The 23,524-nt window shown below is 44.7% G+C and overlaps 1 protein-coding gene across 1 annotated transcript; it reads right to left on the minus strand.

The window, feature by feature from the left end:
• Positions 1 to 276: 276 nt before the first annotated feature.
• Positions 277 to 13,111, minus strand: oprk1 (opioid receptor, kappa 1). The gene is given in 5 exon segments (XM_036986795.1): positions 277 to 931; positions 933 to 1,456; positions 6,826 to 7,051; positions 8,189 to 8,315; positions 12,873 to 13,111. Coding segments are annotated over 5 exon segments (1,269 nt in total). The 5' UTR covers positions 13,106 to 13,111; the 3' UTR covers positions 277 to 772.
• Positions 13,112 to 23,524: the final 10,413 nt, after the last annotated feature.

Here is a 23,524-nt window from a genome sequence, read left to right on the forward strand (position 1 = left end):
ATAAATATTCACTTTATTGAACAAAACATATATGTATTGTGTAACATGAAGTCCTATGAGTGTCATCTGATGAAGATCATCAAAGGTTAGTGATTAATTTTATCTATATTTCTGCGTTTTGTGACAACTCTCTTTGGCTGGAAAAATTGCTGTGTTTTTCTGTGACTTGGTGGTGACCTAACATAATCATTTGTGGCGCTTTCACTGTAAAGCCTTTTTGAAATCAGACACTGTGGCTGGATTAACGAGAATGTATCTTTAAAATGGTGCCTAATACTTGTATGTTTGAGAAATTTGATTTATAAGATTTCTGTTGATTGAATTTGGCGCCCTGCAATTTCATTGGCTTTTGGCCATTTGAACCTCGTTCCCAGACAGGTTAACTGAGACTGAACAATTGTTAGCAATTGGTGAGGTGAAGGATGTACTGCTGTCCCTCAGTTAGAAGAGAAGACCTGGGTCTCTTTAGGACTGGGTCAGGTTAAGATAGCGGTGGTGAGGTGAAGGATGTACTGCTGTCCCTCAGTTAGAAGAGAAGACCTGGGTCTCTTTAGGACTGGGTCAGGTTAAGATAGTGGTGGTGAGGTGAAGGATGTACTGCTGTCCCTCAGTTAGAAGAGAAGACCTGGGTCTCTTTAGGACTGGGTCAGGTTAAGATAGCGGTGGTGAGATGAAGGATGTACTGCTGTCCCTCAGTTAGAAGAGAAGACCTAAGTCTCTTTAGGACTGGGTCAGGTTAAGAGAGCGGTGGTGAGGTGAAGGATGTACTGCTCTAGAACACAACAGAAGACGGTGCTGTAATACTCTCCCGGAGATAGACGATGCAATCGGAGTCAACCCGTTCACTGCTGTGGGAGTTAAGGGAGGACTGGTCCAGCTCCACCGCTAGTCATACCGACCTCCCCCTCCCTCTGTCCCTCCTGGCCTCCCCCCTGCCCCCGAGCTTTAGGTGGACAGGTGTAGCTCCTCAACGTGCTCCTCACTCGACTCCCCCCGTGGCTGTCCCCCCCTGCCCCCCTCCCCCCCGGGCAGCAGAAGTCCCTGAAGCAGCGTTTGAAGTTCTCATCCAGGAAGGCGTAGAGAATGGGGTTGAGGCTGCTGTTGGTGTAACCCAGGGCAACGCAGAAGAAGTAGGCTGCCATGACGGGCGTGGTCTCGAGGATGCCCCCGGGGGGCGCCAGCATCTTAACCAGGATAAAGATGTGGATAGGCGTCCAGCATACTATGAACACTGCTACCACCACCAGAACCAGCCGGGTGATCCGCCGCAGGTTCCGGTCCTTCTCCCGGGAGCCAGAGAGCAGCCGCACGCTCTTCAGACGCAGAACCATGAGGGTATAACACACACTGACGATGAGGAGGGGGGCCACGAAGCCGAAGATGAACACACAGATCTTCATCACTGTGTCCCAATAGAGATAGGGGTCAGGGAACTGGAGGGCACACTCTGTGGTACCTAGAGACATAACAATAACATTATCTCTAACTAACCCTAACCTAGAGATATAACAATAACATTATCTCTAACTAACCCTAACCTAGAAACATAACAATAACATTATCTCTAACTAACCCTAACCTAGAGATATAACAATAACATTATCTCTAACTAACCCTAACTTAGAGATATAACAATAACATTATCTCTAACTAACCCTAACTTAGAGATATAACACTAACATTATCTCTAACTAACCCTAACTTAGAGATATAACAATAACATTATCTCTAACTAACCCTAACCTAGAGATATAACAATACCATTATCTCTAACTAACCCTAACCTAGAGATATAACAACAACATTATCTCTAACTAACCCTAACTTAGAGATATAACAATAACATTATCTCTAACTAACCCTAACCTAGAGATATAACAATAACATTATCTCTAACTAACCCTAACCTAGAGATATAACAATAACATTATCTCTAACTAACCCTAACCTAGAGATATAACAATAACATTATCTCTAACTAACCCTAACCTAGAGATATAACAATAACATTATCTCTAACTACCCCTAACCTAGAGATATAACAATAACATTATCCCTAACTAACCCCAAATAACACAAACTAACCCTAAATCTAACTGGTGTATCAGTTAGACAGTGGTCTGGTGTATAGACAGTGGTCTGGTGTATAGACAGTGGTCTGGTGTATAGACAGTGGTCTGGTGTATAGACAGTGGTCTGGTGTATAGACAGTGGTCTGGTGTATAGACAGTGTTCTGGTGTATAGACAGTGGTCTGGTGTATAGACAGTGGTCTGGTGTATAGACAGTGGTCTGATGTATAGACAAGCAACAACCTTGGGATTCATTTTCTTTTAACCATGGTAAACTCTAAAATCGAAATAACTGAACTCTCTCTCACTACTGTTTCCTCATTTCAATACATTGTTTGCAAATCATCTTGCTCCATGACCACTCCACTTGTGTACCGTCCTCCTAAAGCTAATGAACCATTCTGTCTGAACTACTCCCACTTTCTGTCCCACTCTCCTCCTGCTGTCTGTTGCTTGGTGATATGAATATTCACATGGATTTATCAAACCCAAAACTTGCCTCTGATTTCAATGTTCACAGTCACATCAAGGGACACATACTAGACCTCATCTGCTCTGTCTGACCTCAACCTAACTCACATTACCTCTCCCTGATCCCACTGTCTGACCTCAAACTAACTCACATTACCCCTCCCTGTTCCCACTGTCTGACCTCAACCTAACTCATATTACCCCTCCCTGTTCCCACTGTCTGACCTCAACCTAACTCATATTACCCCTCCCTGTTCCCACTGTCTGACCTCAACCTAACTCACATTACCCCTCCCTGTTCCCACTGTCTGACCCCTCCCTGTTCCCACTGTCTGACCCCTCCCTGTTCCCACTGTCTGACCTCAACCTAACTCACATTACCCCTCCCTGTGCCCACTGTCTGACCCCTCCCTGTTCCCACTGTCTGACCTCAACCTAACTCACATTACCCCTCCCTGTTCCCACTGTCTGACCTCAACCTAACTCACATTACCCCTCCCTGTTCCCACTGTCTGACCTCAACCTAACTCACATTACCCCTCCCTGTTCCCACTGTCTGACCTCAACCTAACTCATATTACCCCTCCCTGTTCCCACTGTCTGACCTCAACCTAACTCATATTACCCCTCCCTGTTCCCACTGTCTGACCTCAACCTAACTCATATTACCCCTCCCTGTTCCCACTGTCTGACCTCAATCTAACTCACATTACCCCTCCCTGTTCCCACTGTCTGACCTCAACCTAACTCATATTACCCCTCCCTGTTCCCACTGTCTGACCTCAACCTAACTCATATTACCCCTCCCTGTTCCCACTGTCTAGAGAGGCTATATGCAGGGGGTACCGGTACAGAGTCAATGTGGAGGATATATACAAGGGGTACCGGTACAGAGTCAATGTGGAGGCTATATACAGGGGGTACCGGTACAGAGTCAATGTGGAGGCTATATACAGGGGGTACCGGTACAGAGTCAATGTGGAGGCTATATGCAAGGGGTACCGGTACAGAGTCAATGTGGAGGTTATATACAGGGGGTACCAGTACAGAGTCAATGTGGAGGCTATATACAGGGGGTCCTGGTACAGAGTCAATGTGGAGGCTATATACAGGGGGTACCGGTACAGAGTCAATGTGGAGGCTAGATACAGGAGGTACCGGTACAGAGTCAATGTGGAGGCTATATACAGGGTGTTACGGTACAGAGCCCGTGTGGAGGCTATATACAGGGGGTACCGTTACAGAGTCAATGTGGAGGCTATATACAGGGGGTACCGGCCGGTACAGAGTCAATGTGGAGGCTATATACAGGGAGTACTGGTACAGAGTCAATGTGGAGGCTATATACAGGGGGTACCGGTACAGAGTCAATGTGGAGGCTATATACAGGGGGTACCGGTACAGAGTCAATGTGTGGGGGCACCGGTTAGTCAAAATAATTGAGGTAATATGTAGCTGTAGGTAGGGTTAAAGTGACTATGCATAGATAATAAACAGAGACTAACAGCAGCGTAAAAGAGGGGGAAAGGTGTAATGCAGATAGTCTGGGTAGCCATTTTATTAGCTGTTCAGGAGTCTTATGGCTTGGGGGTAGAAGCTGTTACGCCTTTTGGACCTATACTTGGCGCTCCGGTACCACTTTCTGTGTGGTAGTAGAGAACAATCTATGACTAGGGTGGCTGGGGTCTTTGACCATTTTTTAGGGCCTTCCTCTGATACCGCCAGGTATACAGGTCCTGAATGGCAGGAAACCTGGCCCCAGTGATGTACTAGGCACAGTGATGTACTGCCCTCTAGTGCCTTGCGGTCGGAGGCCGAGCTGTTGCCATACCAGGCAGTGATGCAACTAGTCAGGAAGCTCTCGATGGTGCAGTCATATAACGTTTTGAGGATCTGAGGACCCCATGCCAAATATTTTCAGTCTCTTGAGGGGGAATAGGCTTTGTTGTGCCCTCTTCACAACTGTCTTGGTCTGCTTCGACCATGATAGTTTGGTAGTGATGTGGACGCCAAGGAACTTGAAGCTCTCAACCTGCTCCACTACAGCCCCGTCGATGAGAATGGGGGCATGCTTGGTCCTTCTTTTCCTGTAGTCCACAATCATCTCCATTGTCTTGATCATGTTGAGGGAGAGGTTGTTGTCCTGGCACCACACAGCCAGGTCTCTGACCTCCTCCCTATATACTGTCTAATCATCGTCGGTGATCACTGTTGTGTCATCGGAAAACTTAATGATGGTGTTGGAGTCGTGCCTGGCCGTGCAGTCATGAGTGCACAGGGAGTACAGGAGGGGACTGAGCACGCACCCCTGAGGAGCCCCCGTGTTGAGTATCAGCGTGGCGGATGTGTTATTGCCTACCGTTACCACCTGGGGGCGGCCCGTCAGGAAGTCAAGGATCCAGTTGCAGAGGGAAGTGTTTAGTCCCAGGATCCTTAGCTTAGTGTTGAGTTTTGAGGGCACTATGGTGATGAACACTGAGCTGTAGTCAATGAATAGCATTGTCACATAGGTGATCCAGGTGGGAAAGGGTGTGTGGAGTGATTGAGATTGCATCATCTGTGGATCTATTAGGGCGGTATGCTAATTGGAGTGGGTCTAGGGTTTCTGTGATAATGGTGTTGATGTGAGCTATGACCAGCCTTTCAAAGCACTTCATGGCTACAGACTTGAGTGCCACGGGTCCGTAGTCATCTAGGCAGGAGACTCTTCAAAGTAACCACCCTTTGCCTTGATGACAGCGTCGCACATTCTTGGCATTCTCTCAACCAGCTTAATGAGGTAGTCACCTGGAATGCATTTCAATTAACGGGTGTGCCTTGTTAAAAGTACATTTGTGGAATATCTTTCCTTCTTAATGCGTTTGAGCCAATCAGTTAAGGTAGGTGTCATGTCTACTCGTTCTCCTCCTCTCTGTCTCTCGTTGTCGCCAGTTGAATTATTATTACACACACTTGCCACCATTGTTACGCACACTGCACCTCATGAGACTCACCTGGACTCCATCACTTCTATGATTACCTTCCCTATATCTGTCACTCCCTTTGGTTCATTTCACAGGCAGTATTAGTTATGTTTCTCATGTCCAGACGCTACTCATGTTCTGTGTTGTTCCAGGTTTCTGGTACTATTAAATTCACCTCCTGTACTTTTATAAAGGACATCAATAATAAGAAGAGACTTGCTTGGGCCAAGAAACACAAGCAATGGACATTAGACCCGTGGAAAAATGTCCTGTGGTCTGATGAGTCCAGATTTTAGATTTTTGGTTCCAAACACGAATTGAGTGTAAACTTCTGACCCACTGGGAATGTGTTGAAAGAAAGAAAAGCTGAAATAAATCATTCTCTGTTACGACTCCTACCGAAGGTGGCTCCCCCTCCTGTTCGGGTGGCGCTCGGCAGTCGTCGTCACCGGCCTACTAGCTGCCACGGATCCCTTTTCTGTTTATTAGTTGCACCTGTGTTTAGTTTAGGCTGATTGGTTGGGCTTTATTTACCAGCCGGTCCGCCTGCTGGTTGTGCGGGATTGTTTTCAGTGTACATGTTGTACACGGCTGTAGGTCACGGTTGTCCGTGTATTTTGTATTTTGCTGGACTGTTTAAGTTCCCCGTGTTTGGGGCATTTGTTTGGGTTGGCGTCGTTTCAGCACTGTGGTGCAAATAAAGCGCTACCCTGAACTCTCTGCTTCCTGCGCCTGACTTCTTCCTCCACTACACCCCGGGCGTTACATTCTCTCTATTATCATTCTGACATTTCACATTCTTAAAATAAAGTGGTGTTCCTAACTGACCTAAGACAGGGAATTTTTACTAGGATTAAATGTCAGGAATTGTGAAAAACTGAGTTTAAATGTATTTGGCTAAGGTGTATGTAAACTTCCGACTTCAACTGTATGTACCATGTTATATTATAACAGATGGAAAGAGCTATATAAGTCCCATGTACTTTTATGATTATTTATCAGATTCTGTCTGTCCTGCCTGTGTTCCAGAGCGCAGATTTACCAATCAGAAAGCTTTATACATCTTACTGACCAATCAGCAACTTTCAGCGGCTGAGGTGAACAGATCCATTACATGTATTTGTCTCCCTGAAACTCAAATAACCCATAATGCACTTTTCCTTCTCATACAAAGCCTCTACTCCTCGACAGACATAATCCCACATCGACCCCTAAATCCTAAACCATACACACTGACCGGATTCAATAGGTAATCAATATGACTGTGTGTGTGTGCTCGTGCGTGTGTGTCAGTGCATGTGTGTGAGCGGGTGTGTGTACCGTTGTTGTTCTGTGTGCTGCCCAGCACTAGAGCAGGGATGCCGGCAGCGGAGGATGAAACCCAGATGAGAACGTTGATGATCTTCGCTTTCACGGGAGTTCTAAAGTCCAGAGCCTTGACCGGGTGACACACAGCTACATATCGATCCACTGACATCATGGTCAGAGTGAAGATACTGGTGAACATGTTGTAGTAGTCTATACCGATGAACACCTTACACACCACCTGAAGGAGAGGATCATTATTTTTCACAGAAATATGCTTAATGCCATTTCAAATCATCTCACCACAGGACAGACAGAGCAGGTAATCTGCCAAACATTATGCTACTGAGGTACAGTAATCTGCCAAACATTATGCTACTGAGGTACAGTAATCTGACAAACATTATGCTACTGAGGTACAGTAATCTGACAAGCATTATGCTACTGAGGTACAGTAATCTGACAAACATTATGCTACTGAGGTACAGTAATCTGCCAAACATTATGCTACTGAGGTACAGTAATCTGACAAACATTATGCTACTGAGGTACAGTAATCTGCCACCTCTCCGACAGGCCAAGAGTTGAGCAGGTAGTCAGTACTCTGGAAGGGTTAGGGGTTAGAGGTTAGGGGTTAGGGTTACCTCTCCGACGGGCCAGGAGTTGATCAGGTAGTCAGTACTATGGAAGGGTTAGAGGGGTTAGGGGTTAGGGTTACCTCTCCGACGGGCCAAGAGTTCAGCAGGTAGTCAGTACTCTGGAAGGGTTAGGGGTTACCTCTCCGACGGGCCAGGAGTTGAGCAGGTAGTCAGTACTCTGGAAGGGTTAGGGGTTAGAGGTCAGGGATTAGGGTTACCTCTCCGAAGGGCCAGGAGTTGATCAGGTAGTCAGTACTCTGGAAGGGTTAGGGGTTAGGGGTTAGGGGTTACCTCTCCGAAGGGCCAGGAGTTGGTCAGGTAGTCAGTACTCTGGAAGGGTTAGGGGTTAGAGGTTAGGGGTTACCTCTCCGATGGGCCAGGAGTTGATCAGGTAGTCAGTACTCTGGAAGGGTTAGGGGTTAGAGGTCAGGGGTTAAGGTTACCTCTCCGACAGGCCAAGAGTTGAGCAGGTAGTGAGTACTCTGGAAGGGTTAGGGGTTAGAGGTTAGGGTTACCTCTCCGATGGGCCAGTAGTTGATCAGGTAGTCAGTACTCTGGAAGGGTTAGGGGTTAGGGGTTAGGGGTTACCTCTCCGAAGGGCCAGGAGTTGGTCAGGTAGTCAGTACTCTGGAAGGGTTAGGGGTTAGAGGTTAGGGGTTACCTCTCCGATGGGCCAGGAGTTGATCAGGTAGTCAGTACTCTGGAAGGGTTAGGGGTTAGAGGTCAGGGGTTAGGGTTACCTCTCCGAAGGGCCAGGAGTTGATCAGGTAGTCAGTACTCTGGAAAGGCATTGTGGTGGTCACTAGGGCGTCGCCTACAGCCAGATTAAAGATGTAGATGTTGGTGGCTGTATTCATCTTAGTGTACCTGGAAAGACAGAGATAATAGGACTTTATTAGTCATATACCTGACCAGACAGAGATAATAGGACTGTATTAGTCATATACCTGACCAGACAGAGATAATAGGACTGTATTAGTCATATACCTGACCAGACAGAGATAATAGGACTGTATTAGTCATATACCTGACCAGACAGAGATAATAAGACTGTATTAGTCATATACCTGACCAGACAGAGATAATAAGACTGTATTAGTCATATACCTGACAAGACATAGATAATAGGACTGTATTAGTCATATACCTGACCAGACAGAGATAATAGGACTGTATTAGTCATATACCTGACAAGACAGAGATAATAGGACTGTATTAGTCATATACCTGACCAGACAGAGATAATAGGACTGTATTAGTCATATACCTGACAAGACAGAGATAATAGGACTGTATTAGTCATATACCTGACCAGACAGAGATAATAAGACTGTATTAGTCATATACCTGACCAGACAGAGATAATAAGACTGTATTAGTCATATACCTGACAAGACAGAGATAATAGGACTGTATTAGTCATATACCTGACCAGACAGAGATAATAGGACTGTATTAGTCATATACCTGGTCAGACAGAGATAATAGGACTTTATTAGTCATATACCTGACCAGACAGAGATAATAGGACTGTATTAGTCATATACCTGACCAGACAGAGATAATAGGACTGTATTAGTCATATACCTGACCAGACAGAGATAATAGGACTGTATTAGTCATATACCTGGTCAGACAGAGATAATAGGACTTTATTAGTGGTATACCTGGTCAGAAATAGATCATATTTGTAACGCCCGGGGTGTAGTGGGGAAGAAGTCAGGCACAGGAAGCAGAGAGTTCAGGGTAATGCTACTTTTTAATGCACCACAACGGTGAACAGACGCCAACCCAAATAAATGCCCCAAACACGGGGGACTTAAACAGTCCAGCAAAAATCCAAACACACGGACAACTGTGACCTGCAGCCGTGTACAACATGTACACTGAAATAATCATGCACAACCAGCAGGCGGACCGGCTGGTAAATAAAGCCCAACCAATTAGCCTAAACTAAACACAGGTGCAACCAATAAACAGAAAAGGGGGAAAAAGGGATCAGTGGCAGCTAGTAGGCCAGTGACGACGACCGCCGAGCGCCACCCGAACAGGAGGGGGAGCCACCTTCGGTAGGAGTTGTGACAATATTACTTTATTAGTGGTATACCTCGTCAGACAGATTTAGTATGACTTTCTTAGTGGTATACAGAGATAACAGGACCTTATTAGTGGTATACCTGGTCAGACAGATTTAGTATGACTTTCTTAGTGGTATACAGAGATAACAGGACCTTATTAGTGGTATACCTCGTCAGAAAGAGATAATTTGACTTTATTACATGGGCATTCAACCTGCAGGGGTCTGCGAAAATTTGAATAAAATAAAAAAGTGGAAAAAATATTGTGTTTTTTAGGAATATCGCTAGCAACAACAGAACACATTAATTACATACCTACGGAAAAGAGGAGAATATCTTATTTCTAATGATTTCAAATTATTTCTGAACTTCTAATATTGAGCAAATTACACTAATTGGAGCTGATTATACTCACTGGAATGTCTGACATAGGCTTTGAAAAAAGCATCTGCTAATAGGCTACCAGCCTCACTCACTGGAGAGACCTTCTTGGCCTTCCTATGACACCGGACTGGAGGGCAGGTCGTGTGCCGCTGTTGATGCGTTGGGCAGACCGCACTAACCTCTGGCGAGCCCTGTGGGTGCGGACGGTGCAGTTGGCGTACCAGGCGGTGATACAGCCTCCTGAGGTTAAAGAGGTGCTGTTGTGCCTTCTTCACCACATTATCTGTGTGGATGGACCATTTCAGATTGTCAGTGATGTGTATGGAGGAACTTTAAGCTTTTCACATTCTCCACTGCGGTCCTGTCGATGTGGATGGGGTTGTACTCCCTCTGTCTCCTGAAGTCCACGATCAGCTCCTTCATTTTGTTGACGTTGAGGGAGAGATTATGTGGCACCACTCTGACAGGGCCCTCACCACCTCTCTGTAGTCTGGCTCATCATTGTTGGTAATCAGGCCATTGTTGTGTCATCTGCAAACTGGATGATTGAGTTGTAGACGTGTGTGGCAATGCAGTTATGGGTAAACAGGGAGTAGAGAAGGGGGCTGAGTATGCACCCTTGTGGGGGGAGCGTAGTGGAGGTGTTGTTGCCTACCTTCACCACCTGGGGGCGGCCCATCAGGAAGTCCAGGGACCAGTTGCACAGGTTGGGGTTCAGACCCCAGGGCCCGAGCTTAATGATGAGCTTGGAGGGTACTATGTTGTTAAATGCTGAGCTGTAGTCAATGAACAGCATTCTTACATAGGTATTCCTCTTGTCAAGATGGGATAGGGCAGTGTGCAGTGTGATGGCGATTGTGTCCTCCTTGGATCTATTGAGCTATACAAATTGCAGTGGGTCTAGGGTGAGATAGAAGCTGTTTTTCAGTCTCTCGGTCCCCGCTTTGATGCACCTGTACTGACCTCGCTTTCTGGATGATAGCGGGGTGAACAGGCAGTGGCTCGGGTGGTTGTTGTCCTTGATGATCTTTTTGGCCTTCCTTTGACATCGGGTGGTGTTGTGCAGACCTCACTACCCTCTGGAGAGCCTTACGGTTATGGGCGGAGCAGCTGCCGTTCCAGGTGGTGAAACAGCCCGACAGGATGCTCTCGAGCCTAGGGCCTCGAGTTTGGAGGGTACTATGGTGTTAAATGCTGAGCTGTAATCGATGAACAGCATTCTTACATAGGTATTCCTGTTGTCCAGATGGGTTAGGGCAGTGTGCAGTGTGATGGCGATTGCATCGTCTGGGGACCTATAAGGGCGGTAATCGAATTGGAATGGGTCTAGGGTGTCAGGTAGGGTGGAGGTGATATGGCCCTTGACTAGTCTCTCAAAGCACTTCATGATGTCGGAAGTGAGTGCTACAGGGCGATAGTCATTTAGCTCAGTGTCCTTAGCTTTCTTGGGAACAGGAACCACCAAGAAGAGGGTTCCTGTTCCCAAGAAACAGCAGACTGGGATAAGGATTGATTGAATATGTCCGTAAACACACCAGCCAGCTGGTCTGCGCATGCTCTGAGGACGCGGCCGGGGATGCCGTCTGGGTCTGCAGCCTTGCGAGGGTTAACACGTTTACATGTTTTAATCACGTTGGCTACAGTGAAGGAGAGCCTGCAGGTTTTGGTAGTGGCCCGTGTCAGTGGCACTGTATTGTCCTCAAAGCGAGCAAAAAGGTTTTTCTAAAAAAAGGCATCAAGGATCCAGAGAACCACATTATCATAGCCATTTCACACGCACACATACAAGCTCGCACCCCACACATGCACATGCACATGCACATACACATGCACATGCACATGCACATGCACACATACTGACAGTGAACAATTATTACATTTGAAATTAATCGGAATCTAAATCTGTATTTTGACAAAGGAACGTCCACAAACTTCAAACACACAGCATCTCAGTGTTGCGCACGAAACTCAGACAACTCCCTGGTATGTCATTGAATCACTGGAGCAGTTGAAAGTTAAACCAGAACAAACACTCATAATCCTCATAATAATGCAGCATAGTAGGGTCCTAGTCGTTTATTTATGAATTGTTTCAATAGTTGATCGATTCATATAGATTACACCTAACCACGGTCTAGATTACACCTAACCACGGTCTAGATTACACCTAACCACAGTCTAGATTACACCTAACCACAGTCTAGATTACACCTAACCACAGTCTAGATTACACCTAAACACGGTCTAGATTACACCTAACCACAGTCTAGATTACACCTAACCACGGTCTAGATTACACCTAACCACGGTCTAGATTACACCTAACCACAGTCTAGATTACACCTAACCACAGTCTAGATTACGCCTAACCACAGTCTAGATTACACCTAACCACAGTCTAGATTACACCTAACCACGGTCTAGATTACACCTAACCACGGTCTAGATTACACCTAACCACGGTCTAGATTACACCTAACCACGGTCCAGATTACACCTAACCACAGTCTAGATTACACCTAACCACAGTCTAGATTACACCTAACCACAGTCTAGATTACACCTAACCACAGTCTAGATTACACCTAACCACAGTCTAGATTACACCTAATCACGGTCCAGATTACACCTAACCACAGTCCAGATTACACCTAACCACAGTCTAGATTACACCTAACCACGGTCTAGATTACAACTAACCACAGTCTAAATTACACCTAACCACAGTCTAGATTACACCTAACCACAGTCTAGATTACACCTAACCACAGTCTAGATTACACCTAACCATGGTCCAGCGCTGGGAAAAAAACTCCCAAGGCTGCATGCTTGTATCTGTGCTAAAGTAGTGATGCCTTCATCTATGCATCACATAGCCTACAATCCCTAGTTTACTCCACATGGACCATACAGACAAGGGACAGGAGTAGACCTAGTCAGAACATGACTATCCCAGACTCACCTGATGATGACAAACATGACCAGACAGTTTCCAACCAGTCCGACCACAAACACTACGGAGTACATCGCTGCTATGATAAGGATGATTGGCGACATGGGCTCCGGGTCCCCCAGCCAGCTGCCATTAGCTGTGTAGTTGAACAGCTCTGGGAAACCTGGCTGCCACGTGAAGTTGAGGAGGCAGTCCTCGAGCCTACCGGATGGGCACCGGTCCTCCTTGAAGATCTGCACCATGCTGTTACTGTCCCGGGAACCGGCGCTGGCCATGGTGCTGAAACCAACTGGGCCAGCGGAGAGACACTAACTGAATGTTACACTGACGATTATAGTGTTACTCTCAAACAGTGCGTTGTTGCAATAATTAACATGACATTTGCATGTTGAGGTGTTTGTACAAGTTTCAATATAGGCTATAGGATAAATATCTGAAGATAATATTTTAAACAGAAAAATGTTCAAGGACACCCATCATTCAAATAACATCAATCTTACCTTTGATAACTGCCTCTTTTAAAGTTGACTGGAGTGAAAAGTGTCCACAGTTTAAACAGGATATTTTACCATCAACAAACCTTGATCATCCATCCTTTCCAGAAAATAACCGTTTACCCTTGTAGTGCGAGCTATCACGGTATCACACGCTCTCAATCAGATTTCCCCGCATGAACTAGCCACTGACTTCCCCGGTGGCGCACGCTCCAAGCCTAAGGCGCTTGCAGTGAGTGACATCAGAGCTGAGAGAAGACCGAGCCCACCTAGACACAGAAACACACGACTATATGCAGCAAGCAAAACTGAAAAGATGGTCGTTTCCAATATGTAGTCTAAATCTGCATTCCTTCTTCCCCAATGCAATTTTTAGTATGAGTTCATTCTTCCTCAATGAAATGTATATTAATTCCAAGCCATAAGTAGAAGGCAAGCAGAATAACATATATATTTTCTGTACCCAATTAAACTATGTAGCTATACTGTTTTGTCATTGATAATAGCCTACACGTCTGTATACTTCTCCAGTGATATTTAATGACTAATTCAATATTCAGTAATCTTCTCATCAACCAACCAGCTTGTGTTTGCAAACTAAGGCTGAGTAAAGACAGAGACAGAGTACATATTCAGGTTGCCAGGCTTTCCTCACCATGCAGCCCCACACGTTCTGTAACATATAACCTGTGTCTTTACCATGTGGACCTCACTTAGTAACTCAGTAACTATGTGATATCTAGATACTAGAAGACTGTATGGAGGAGTGGATAAGTTGATTCTAGAAGACAGTATGGAGGAGTGGGGTTGTTGATTCGAGTCAACAGTATGTAGGAGTGGGGGTGTTGATTCTAGAAGACTGTATGGAGGAGTGGGGGTGTGGATTCTAGAAGACTGTATGGAGGAGTGGTGGTGTGGATTCTAGAAGACTGTATGGAGGAGTGGGGGTGTTGATTCTAGAAGACTGTATGGAGGAGTGGGGGTGTTGATTCGAGTCAACAGTATGTAGGAGTGAAGGAGTGGATTAGTTGATTCTAGAAGACAGTATGGAGGAGTGGAGGTGTTGATTCTGAAGACAGTATGGAGGAGTGGAGGTGTTGACTCTAGAAGACAGTATGGAGGAGTGGAGGTGCTGATTCTAGAAGACAGTATGGAGGAGTGAAGGTGTTGATTATAGAAGACAGTATGGAGGAGTGGAGGTGATGATTCTAGATGACAGTATGGAGGAGTGGAGGTGATGATTCTAGATGACAGTATGGAGGAGTGGAGGTGTTGATTCTGAAGACAGTATGGAGGAGTGGAGGTGATGATTCTAGATGACAGTATGGAGGAGTGGAGGTGTTGATTATAGAAGACAGTATGGAGGAGTGGAGGTGATGATTCTACATGACAGTATGGAGGAGTGGAGGTGTTGATTATGAAGACAGTATGGAGGAGTGGAGGTGATGATTCTTGATGACAGTATGGAGGAGTGGAGGTGTTGATTCTAGATGACAGTATGGAGGAGTGGAGGTGTTGATTCTGAAGACAGTATGGAGGAGTGGAGGTGTTGATTCTAGATGACAGTATGGAGGAGTGGAGGTGTTGATTCTGAAGACAGTATGGAGGAGTGGAGGTGATGATTCTAGATGACAGTATGGAGGAGTGGAGGTGATGATTCTAGAAGACAGTATGGAGGAGTGGAGGTGATGATTCTAGATGACAGTATGGAGGAGTGGAGGTGTTGATTCTGAAGACAGTATGGAGGTGATGATTCTAGATGACAGTATGGGGGAGTGGAGGTGATGATTCTAGATGACAGTATGGAGGAGTGGAGGTGTTGATTCTGAAGACAGTATGGAGAAGTGGAGGTGTTGATTCTAGATGACAGTATGGAGGAGTGGAGGTGATGATTCTAGATGACAGTATGGAGGAGTGGAGGTGTTGATTCTGAAGACAGTATGGAGGAATGGAGGTGTTGATTCTAGATGACAGTATGGAGGAGTGGAGGTGTTGATTCTACTCGACAGTACGGAGGAGTGGAGGTGTTGATTCTAGAATACAGTATGGAGGAGTGGAGCTGTTGATTCTAGAATACAGTATGGAGGAGTGGAGGTGTTGATTCTAGATGACAGTATGGAAGAGTGGAGGTGTTGATTCTAGAAGACAGTATGGAGGAGTGGAGGTGTTGATTCTAGATGACAGTATGGAGGAGTGGAGGTGTTGATTCTAGATGACAGTATGGAAGAGTGGAGGTGTTGATTCTAGAAGACAGTATGGAGGAGTGGAGGTGTTGATTCTAGATGACAGTATGGAGGAGTGGAGGTGTTGATTCTAGAATACAGTATGGAGGAGTGGAGGTGTTGATTCTAGATGACAATATGGAGGAGTGGAGGTGATGATTCTAGATGACAGTATGGAGGAGTGGAGGTGATGATTCTGAAGACAGTATGGAGAAGTGGAGGTGTTGATTCTAGAATACAGTATGGAGGAGTGGAGGTGATGATTCTAGAAGACAGTATGGAGGAGTGGATGTGATGATTCTAGATGACAGTATGGAGGAGTGGAGGTGTTGATTCTGAAGACAGTATGGAGGAGTGGAGGTGTTGATTCTAGATGACAGTATGGAGGAGTGGAGGTGATGATTCTAGAAGACAGTATGGAGGAGTGGAGGTGTTGATTCTGAAGACAGTATGGAGGAGTGGAGGTGTTGATTCTAGATGACAGTATGGAGGAGTGGAGGTGATGATTCTAGAAGACAGTATGGAGGAGTGGAGGTGATGATTCTAGATGACAGTATGGAGGAATGGAGGTGTTGAAACAGTTCTTGCTGGTGCAGACACACAACAGAAAACAACTACCCACAACTCAAGGGCGAAACCAGGATACCTAAGTATGGTTCTCAATCAGAGACAACGATTGACAGCTGCCTCTGATTGGGAACCATACCAGGCCCAACACATAGAAATATAAGATAGGATTCCAAGCAGATGTAAATAACAAGTATTACATATCCAGCTAGCTTGCAAAGTTTACTAGCAAACAGTAAATCTCTACAACTGAAGCTGGTTAGTAACATTATGAATTGGGATGAACTAACTACATGTCTAAACTTAAGACTCCACTATGCAGGTAACCATTTCAATAGAATGTTCATGATGCCACTGCGGAAACTTCACAATAGACGTAGCTGGTAAATTCGCTCTGGCTATCTACTCTGATTTCAGAGCACTCGTCTGAGTGTGCCAGAGTGCAGAATCATTTACGAATTTACAAACGTGCAACACATGCTGTATATGGCCAGTGTCAGTAAACGCTGGCAAAACAAGTGCAATTAAATTGTTGCCTGCAGCCCAGTTGCAGTCACCAATGCTCTGGATAACATAAAAACAGCCTAACCAGCGCTGCTAGGGAGAGTAAAATGGTCAGAGTGAGCTGTTCCAACGTTAGCCAGTTAGCAAGCTAGCCAACGTTAGCCAGTTAGCTTTGGTGCTTGACTGTTAAGTCAGAACACTCTGATCAACACTACTCCTCGCACAGAGCGTCCAGTGTCAGCTCCGAGAGAATCTGACAACTCTCTGAGTTTACAAATGCCCAGAGCTCACTCTGAGCACACTCTGGCACACCAGATTGAATTTATGAACACACATGCAGTTTAGTTAAACCAGCCTTTAATCTTTGGTTGTTTAGTACATGGCCTCAAATGTGAATCCTTAAAGAGCTGGGTGGGGCTAAAGCATATGAGAGGGTGTGAACGATGCTGAATGGGTGTAGACAAAAAAGAGCTCTCCAGTTGGTGTACCAAAATATTCAAGGGACATTTTCTCAAAAGTGAGATTACAAGTTTACTTTCAAAGCAGAGTTACTTTCCCATTGTTCCTCACCTGTAGTGTATGATATTGTTCCTCACCTGTAGTGTATGACATACAATTTTCTAGCTCTGAGTCTACTTTTAACCAATGTAAAAAACACAATTTAAAATTTTGCTACACAAGACCGATTCGAGCCGGTCGGTCACATTTTGAGAAAAATAAGTCCTGGATGCTTTGCTAGCAATAGACAGCAAGAAATCCATAGGGACCGACTAGACAGCAAGAAATCCATAGGGACTGACTAGACAGCAAGAAATCCATAGGGACCGACTAGACAGCAAGAAATCCATAGGGACCGACTAGACAGCAAGAAATCCATAGGGACCGACTAGACAGCAAGAAATCCATAGGGACTGACTAGACAGCAAGAAATCCATAGGGACTGACTAGACAGCAAGAAATCCATAGGGACCGACTAGACAGCAAGAAATCCATAGGGACTAATTGGATCCTGGTCTGCTTAAGTATGCAAACATTCAAAATGCTTGGCTATGAAAAGCCAACTGACATTTACTCCTGAGGTGACCTGTTGCACCCTCTACAACAACTGTTATTATTATTTGACCCTGCTGGTCATGAAGAATCTAGCCTTAATGGCCATGTTTAGGGTTTAGTCCTGGTCATAGTACTATTACAACAACCACTACAGTCAGGGTTTAGTCCTGGACAACAACCACTACAGTCAGGGTTTAGTCCTGGTCAACAACCACTACAGTCAGGGTTTAGTCCTGGACAACAACCACTACAGTCAGGGTTTAGTCCTGGACAACATCAACTACAGTCAGGGTTTAGTCCTGGACAACAACCACTACAGTCAGGGTTTAGTCCTGATCAACAACCACTACAGTCAAGGTTTAGTCCTGGACAACAGCCACTACAGTCACGGTTTAGTCCTGGACAACAACCACTACAGTCAGGGTTTAGTCCTGGACAACAACCACTACAGTCAGGGTTTAGTCCTGGAGAACAACCACTACAGTCAGGGTTTAGTCCTGGACAACAACCACTACAGTCAGGGTTTAGTCCTGGACAACAACCACTACAGTCAGGGTTTAGTCCTGGACAACATCAACTACAGTCAGGGTTTAGTCCTGGACAACAACCACTACAGTCAGGGTTTAGTCCTGATCAACAACCACTACAGTCAAGGTTTAGTCCTGGACAACAGCCACTACAGTCAGGGTTTAGTCCTGGACAACAACCACTACAGTCAGGGTTTAGTCCTGGACAACAACCACTACAGTCAGGGTTTAGTCCTGGACAACAACCACTACAGTCAGGGTTTAGTCCTGGACAACAACCACTACAGTCAGGGTTTAGCCCTGGACAACAACCACTACAGTCAGGGTTTATTCCTGGACAACAACCACTACAGTCAGGGTTTAGTCCTGGACAACAACCACTACAGTCAGGGTTTAGTCCTGGACAACAACCACTACAGTCAGGGTTTAGTCCTGATCAACAACCACTACAGTCAAGGTTTAGTCCTGGACAACAGCCACTACAGTCAGGGTTTAGTCCTGGACAACAACCACTACAGTCAGGGTTTAGTCCTGGACAACAACCACTACAGTCAGGGTTTAGTCCTGGACAACATCAACTACAGTCAGGGTTTAGTCCTGGACAACAACCACTACAGTCAGGGTTTAGCCCTGGACAACAACCACTACAGTCAGGGTTTATTCCTGGACAACAACCACTACAGTCAGGGTTTAGTCCTGGACAACAACCACTACAGTCAGGGTTTAGTCCTGGACAACAACCACTACAGTCAGGGTTTAGTCCTGGACAACAACCACTACAGTCAGGGTTTAGTCCTGGACATAGTACTATTACAACAACCACTACAGTTGTTAATGATCTTGTTAATGCTGTAGACACTACAACGAAATGTGTTGCTTTGTTTGTGGACCTATCAAAAGCTTTTGTTACTCTTGATCATTCTATTTGATTGATTAAGTTGTCCTCGATAGGCCTGAGCTCTGACGCCTGTTTATGGTTTCATGATCACACAACTCAGGCCATTGGTGATTGATGGGGTTGAGTATGAATTTCTTGAAGTACATAAAGTTGCACCACAGGTCGATTTTGGGAAATGTTCTCTTCACTATTTATATAAACACCATTGGTGTCTGTTAAAATGTGTACACTTCATCTACATGTGAATGATACTATTATGTATGATATTACCCTGACTATTGATCTGGCTGTGTCAAAACTACAATCACATTTTATTGCTATGAGGGAATCCCTTGCTAATTTAAAACGTATGCTTAATATGGGCAAAACTAAATACATGTTGTTTTTAAACTCTCGTAAGAACGTTTCATATTAACTACACGTTCACTCATTAGTTGGTTCTCCAATTGAACTTTTTCCCGGAAACTTGAATTTATATTGATGTTTAAAAAACATATGAGCTGGTTAAGAAGCAAATATTTAAAGTTGGCTTTTCTACCTAAACAGATTGTGTCTTTCTCTAAGCAGTAGGAAGCAGATTATTCAGTCAACCTTTTAATCTGTTCTAGATTATGGTGATATTATTTATCAAAGTGCTGCTACTCTTAAACCTTTGGATGTCATCTCCCATAATGCCTTTTGTTTTGAGGTGACTGCATCCTGTATCAAAAGGTTGGCTGGACTTCGCTGAAGACCGTAGACATCTACAGTGATATATGTGCATGCAAAGAGCAAACAACAAGCTACACAAGAACTCACTACTGTAATGGTCCAGGTTACAAAGTGGCTGAGTGACTCGTGTTTGCATCTCAATGTGAAAAAAACTGTTTGCATGTTCTTCACAAAGATGGCAACAGATGCTACTGAGCCAGACGTCTATGTGTCAGGGGAGAAGCTCCAGGTGGTATCTGATTTTAAGTACCTTGGCATCATACTTGATTCCAACCTCTCTTTTAAAAAGCATGTGAAAAAGGTCATTCAGATAACCAAATTAAACCTAGCTCATTTCCGATTTATATGAAATTGTTTGACTATAGAGGTAGCAAAACTGTACTTCACATCTATGATTCTTCCCCACTTAACATACTGCTTGACTAGTTGGGCCCAAGTTTGCTGTATTAAAACCTATTCAGTCTGTCTACAAACAGGCTCTCAAAGAGCTTGATAGGAAGCCCAATAGCCATCATCACTGTTACATCCTCAGAAAGCATGAGCTCCTGAGTTGGAAAAATCTTGTGCAATACACCGACGCATGTCTTGTATTCAAGATCCTAAATGGCCTGGCCTGTTTTGTTAAACAGAAAACCCAAACATATGGCAGCAGATCCACAAGGTCTGTCATGAGAGTTGACTGTATAGTTCCCGTAAGGAAAAACACCTTTAGTAAATCCATTTTCTCTGTGAGAGCTTCCCATGTCTGGAATACACTGCCATCAGACACACATAACTGCACCACCTATCACACTTTCACAAAATGCATGAAGACATGGCTAAAGGTCAATCAGATTTGTGAACATAATCCCTAGTTGTGTATTGCTGCTTTTCATGTTGTCTGTTGTCTGTAGCTTGTGAGGTGTGGAAACTACTTTGTTGCTTTTATGAATTTTGTCTTGCTGCCTTTTGTCCTATGTTGCTCTGTCTGTATGCTATGTCTTGCTTGTCCTATGTTGCTCTGTCTGTATGCTATGTCTTGCTTGTCCTATGTTGCTCTGTCTGTATGCTATGTCTTGCTTGTTCTATGTTGCTCTGTCTGTATGCCAAGTCTTGCTTGTCCTATGTTGCTCTGTCTGTATGCTATGTCTTGCTTGTTCTATGTTGCTCTGTCTGTATGCTATGTCTTGCTTGTCCTATGTTGCTCTGTCTGTATGCTACGTCTTGCTTGTTCTATGTTGCTCTGTCTGTATGCTATGTCTTGCTTGTCCTATGTTGCTCTGTCTGTATGCTACGTCTTGCTTGTTCTATGTTGCTCTGTCTGTATGCTATGTCTTGCTTGTCCTATGTTGCTCTGTCTGTATGCCAAGTCTTGCTTGTCCTATGTTGCTCTGTCTGTATGCTATGTCTTGCTTGTTCTATGTTGCTCTGTCTTTATGCTATGTCTTGCTTGTCCTATGTTGCTCTGTCTGTATGCTATGTCTTGCTTGTTCTATGTTGCTCTGTCTGTATGCTATGTCTTGCTTGTTCTATGTTGCTCTGTCTGTATGCCAAGTCTTGCTTGTCCTATGTTGCTCTGTCTGTATGCTATGTCTTGCTTGTTCTATGTTGCTCTGTCTTTATGCTATGTCTTGCTTGTCCTATGTTGCTCTGTCTGTATGCTACGTCTTGCTTGTTCTATGTTGCTCTGTCTGTATGCTATGTCTTGCTTGTCCTATGTTGCTCTGTCTGTATGCTACGTCTTGCTTGTTCTATGTTGCTCTGTCTGTATGCTATGTCTTGCTTGTCCTATGTTGCTCTGTCTGTATACTACGTCTTGCTTGTCCTATGTTGCTCTGCGTGTGCTCACTGCTCAATGATTGTCTATATTGTAATTGTTTTTAATAACCTGTCCAGGGACTGCGGTTGAAAATTAGCCGGCTGGCTAAAACCGTCACTTTTACTGACACGTTGATTAATGTGCACTGTCCCTGTACAAACAAAATAAACTCAACTCAAACATTACCTTTTTATTACAAGGCTTCTATCTAACTTTGTTGTTGAGGATAGTTTAGTTTTAATGCTGGAACAAAATTCTACATACACTATGTATGTGACATACACAAGTATGTGGACACCTCTTCAAATTTGTGGATTCGGATATTTGATGACGGGTATATAAAATCGAGCACATAGCCATGCAATCTCCACAGACAAACATTTACAGCAGAATGGCCTTACTGAAGAGCTCAGTGACTTTCAACGTGGCACCGTTATAGGATGCCACCTTTCCAACAAGTCAGTTCGTCAAATTTGTGCCCTGTTAGAGTTGCCCCAGTCAACTAAGTGCTGTTATTGTGAAGTGGAAGTGTCTAGGAGCAACAGCATCTTAGCCGTGAAGTGACAGGCCACACAAGCTCACAGAAAGGGACCCCTGAGTGCTTAAGCGCATAGTGCATCAAAATGATCTGTCCTCAGTTGCAACACGCACTACCGAGTTCCAAACTGCCTCTGGATGCAACATCAGCACAAGAACTGTTCGTCGGGAGCTTCATAAAATGGGTTTCCATGGCCAAGCAGCCGCACACAAGCCGAAGATCACCATGTGCAATACCAAGCATCGGCTGGAGTGGTGTAAAGCTCATCGACATTGGACTCTGGAGGCTGACCCAAACAATGGCGCTGGAGAAGAGGTAGATGGAGCAGTCTTCTGGTCAGACTTTGGATGCGCGCAAACCACCCAACGCTTCTGAGTGCATTACTCGCTAATGTCCACTCTCTAGACAACAAGGTAGATGTTATTAGGGCAAGGGTTGCTTTCCAGAGAGACATCAGGGATTGTAACATACTCTGTTTCATGGAAACATGGCTCTATCAGGATATGCTGTCAGAGTCGGTACAGCCACCCGGATTCTTTGTGTGTCGCGCCGACAGGATTCTTTCCGGGAAGAAAAAGGGCAGAGGTGCGTGTTTCATGATTAACGTCTCATGGTGTGATTGTAACATGCAGGAACTCAAGCCCTTTTGTTCACTTGATCTAGATTTCCTCTCAATCAAATGTGAACGTATTATCTCCCAAGGAATTATTTTTGGTTATTGTCACAGCCGTGTACACCCCCCTCCCCCCCCTCAAGTTGATACCGTGACGGCCCTCAAGGAACTTCACTGGACTTTATGCAAACTGGAAACCACATATCCTGAGGCTGCATTTATTGGAGCTGGGGATTTTAAAACTGCTCTGGGATATGTGACACGCTAGCGTCCGCTGTGTCAGATTTCAAAAAGGCTTTACTGCGAAAGCACACCTTGCGGTTATGTTAGGTCAGCGCCTAGTCACAGAAAAATATACAGCCATTTTCCAAAGAAGGAGAGGTGTCAGAAAAGTCAGAAATAGCGTTATAAATATTCACTTACCTTTGATGATCTTCTTCGGAATGCACTCCCAGGAATCCCAGTTCCACAATAAATGTTTGTTTTGTTCGATAAAGTCCATCATTTATGTCCAAACACCTCCTTTTTGTTCGCGCATTTTGCCCAGTAATCCAAATGCTCAATGCCCGATTGCTTAGTTCAGACGAAAAGTCTAAAAAGTTATATTACAGTTCGTAGAAACATGTCAAATGATGTATAGAATCAATCTTTAGGATGTTTTTATCATAAATCTTCAATAATGTTCAAACTGGACTATTCCTTTGTCTTTAGAAATGAAAAGGAACGCAGCTCGTTC

This window comes from Oncorhynchus mykiss, chromosome 8 (assembly GCF_013265735.2).
Source record: "Oncorhynchus mykiss isolate Arlee chromosome 8, USDA_OmykA_1.1, whole genome shotgun sequence".
Taxonomy (NCBI): domain Eukaryota; kingdom Metazoa; phylum Chordata; class Actinopteri; order Salmoniformes; family Salmonidae; genus Oncorhynchus; species Oncorhynchus mykiss.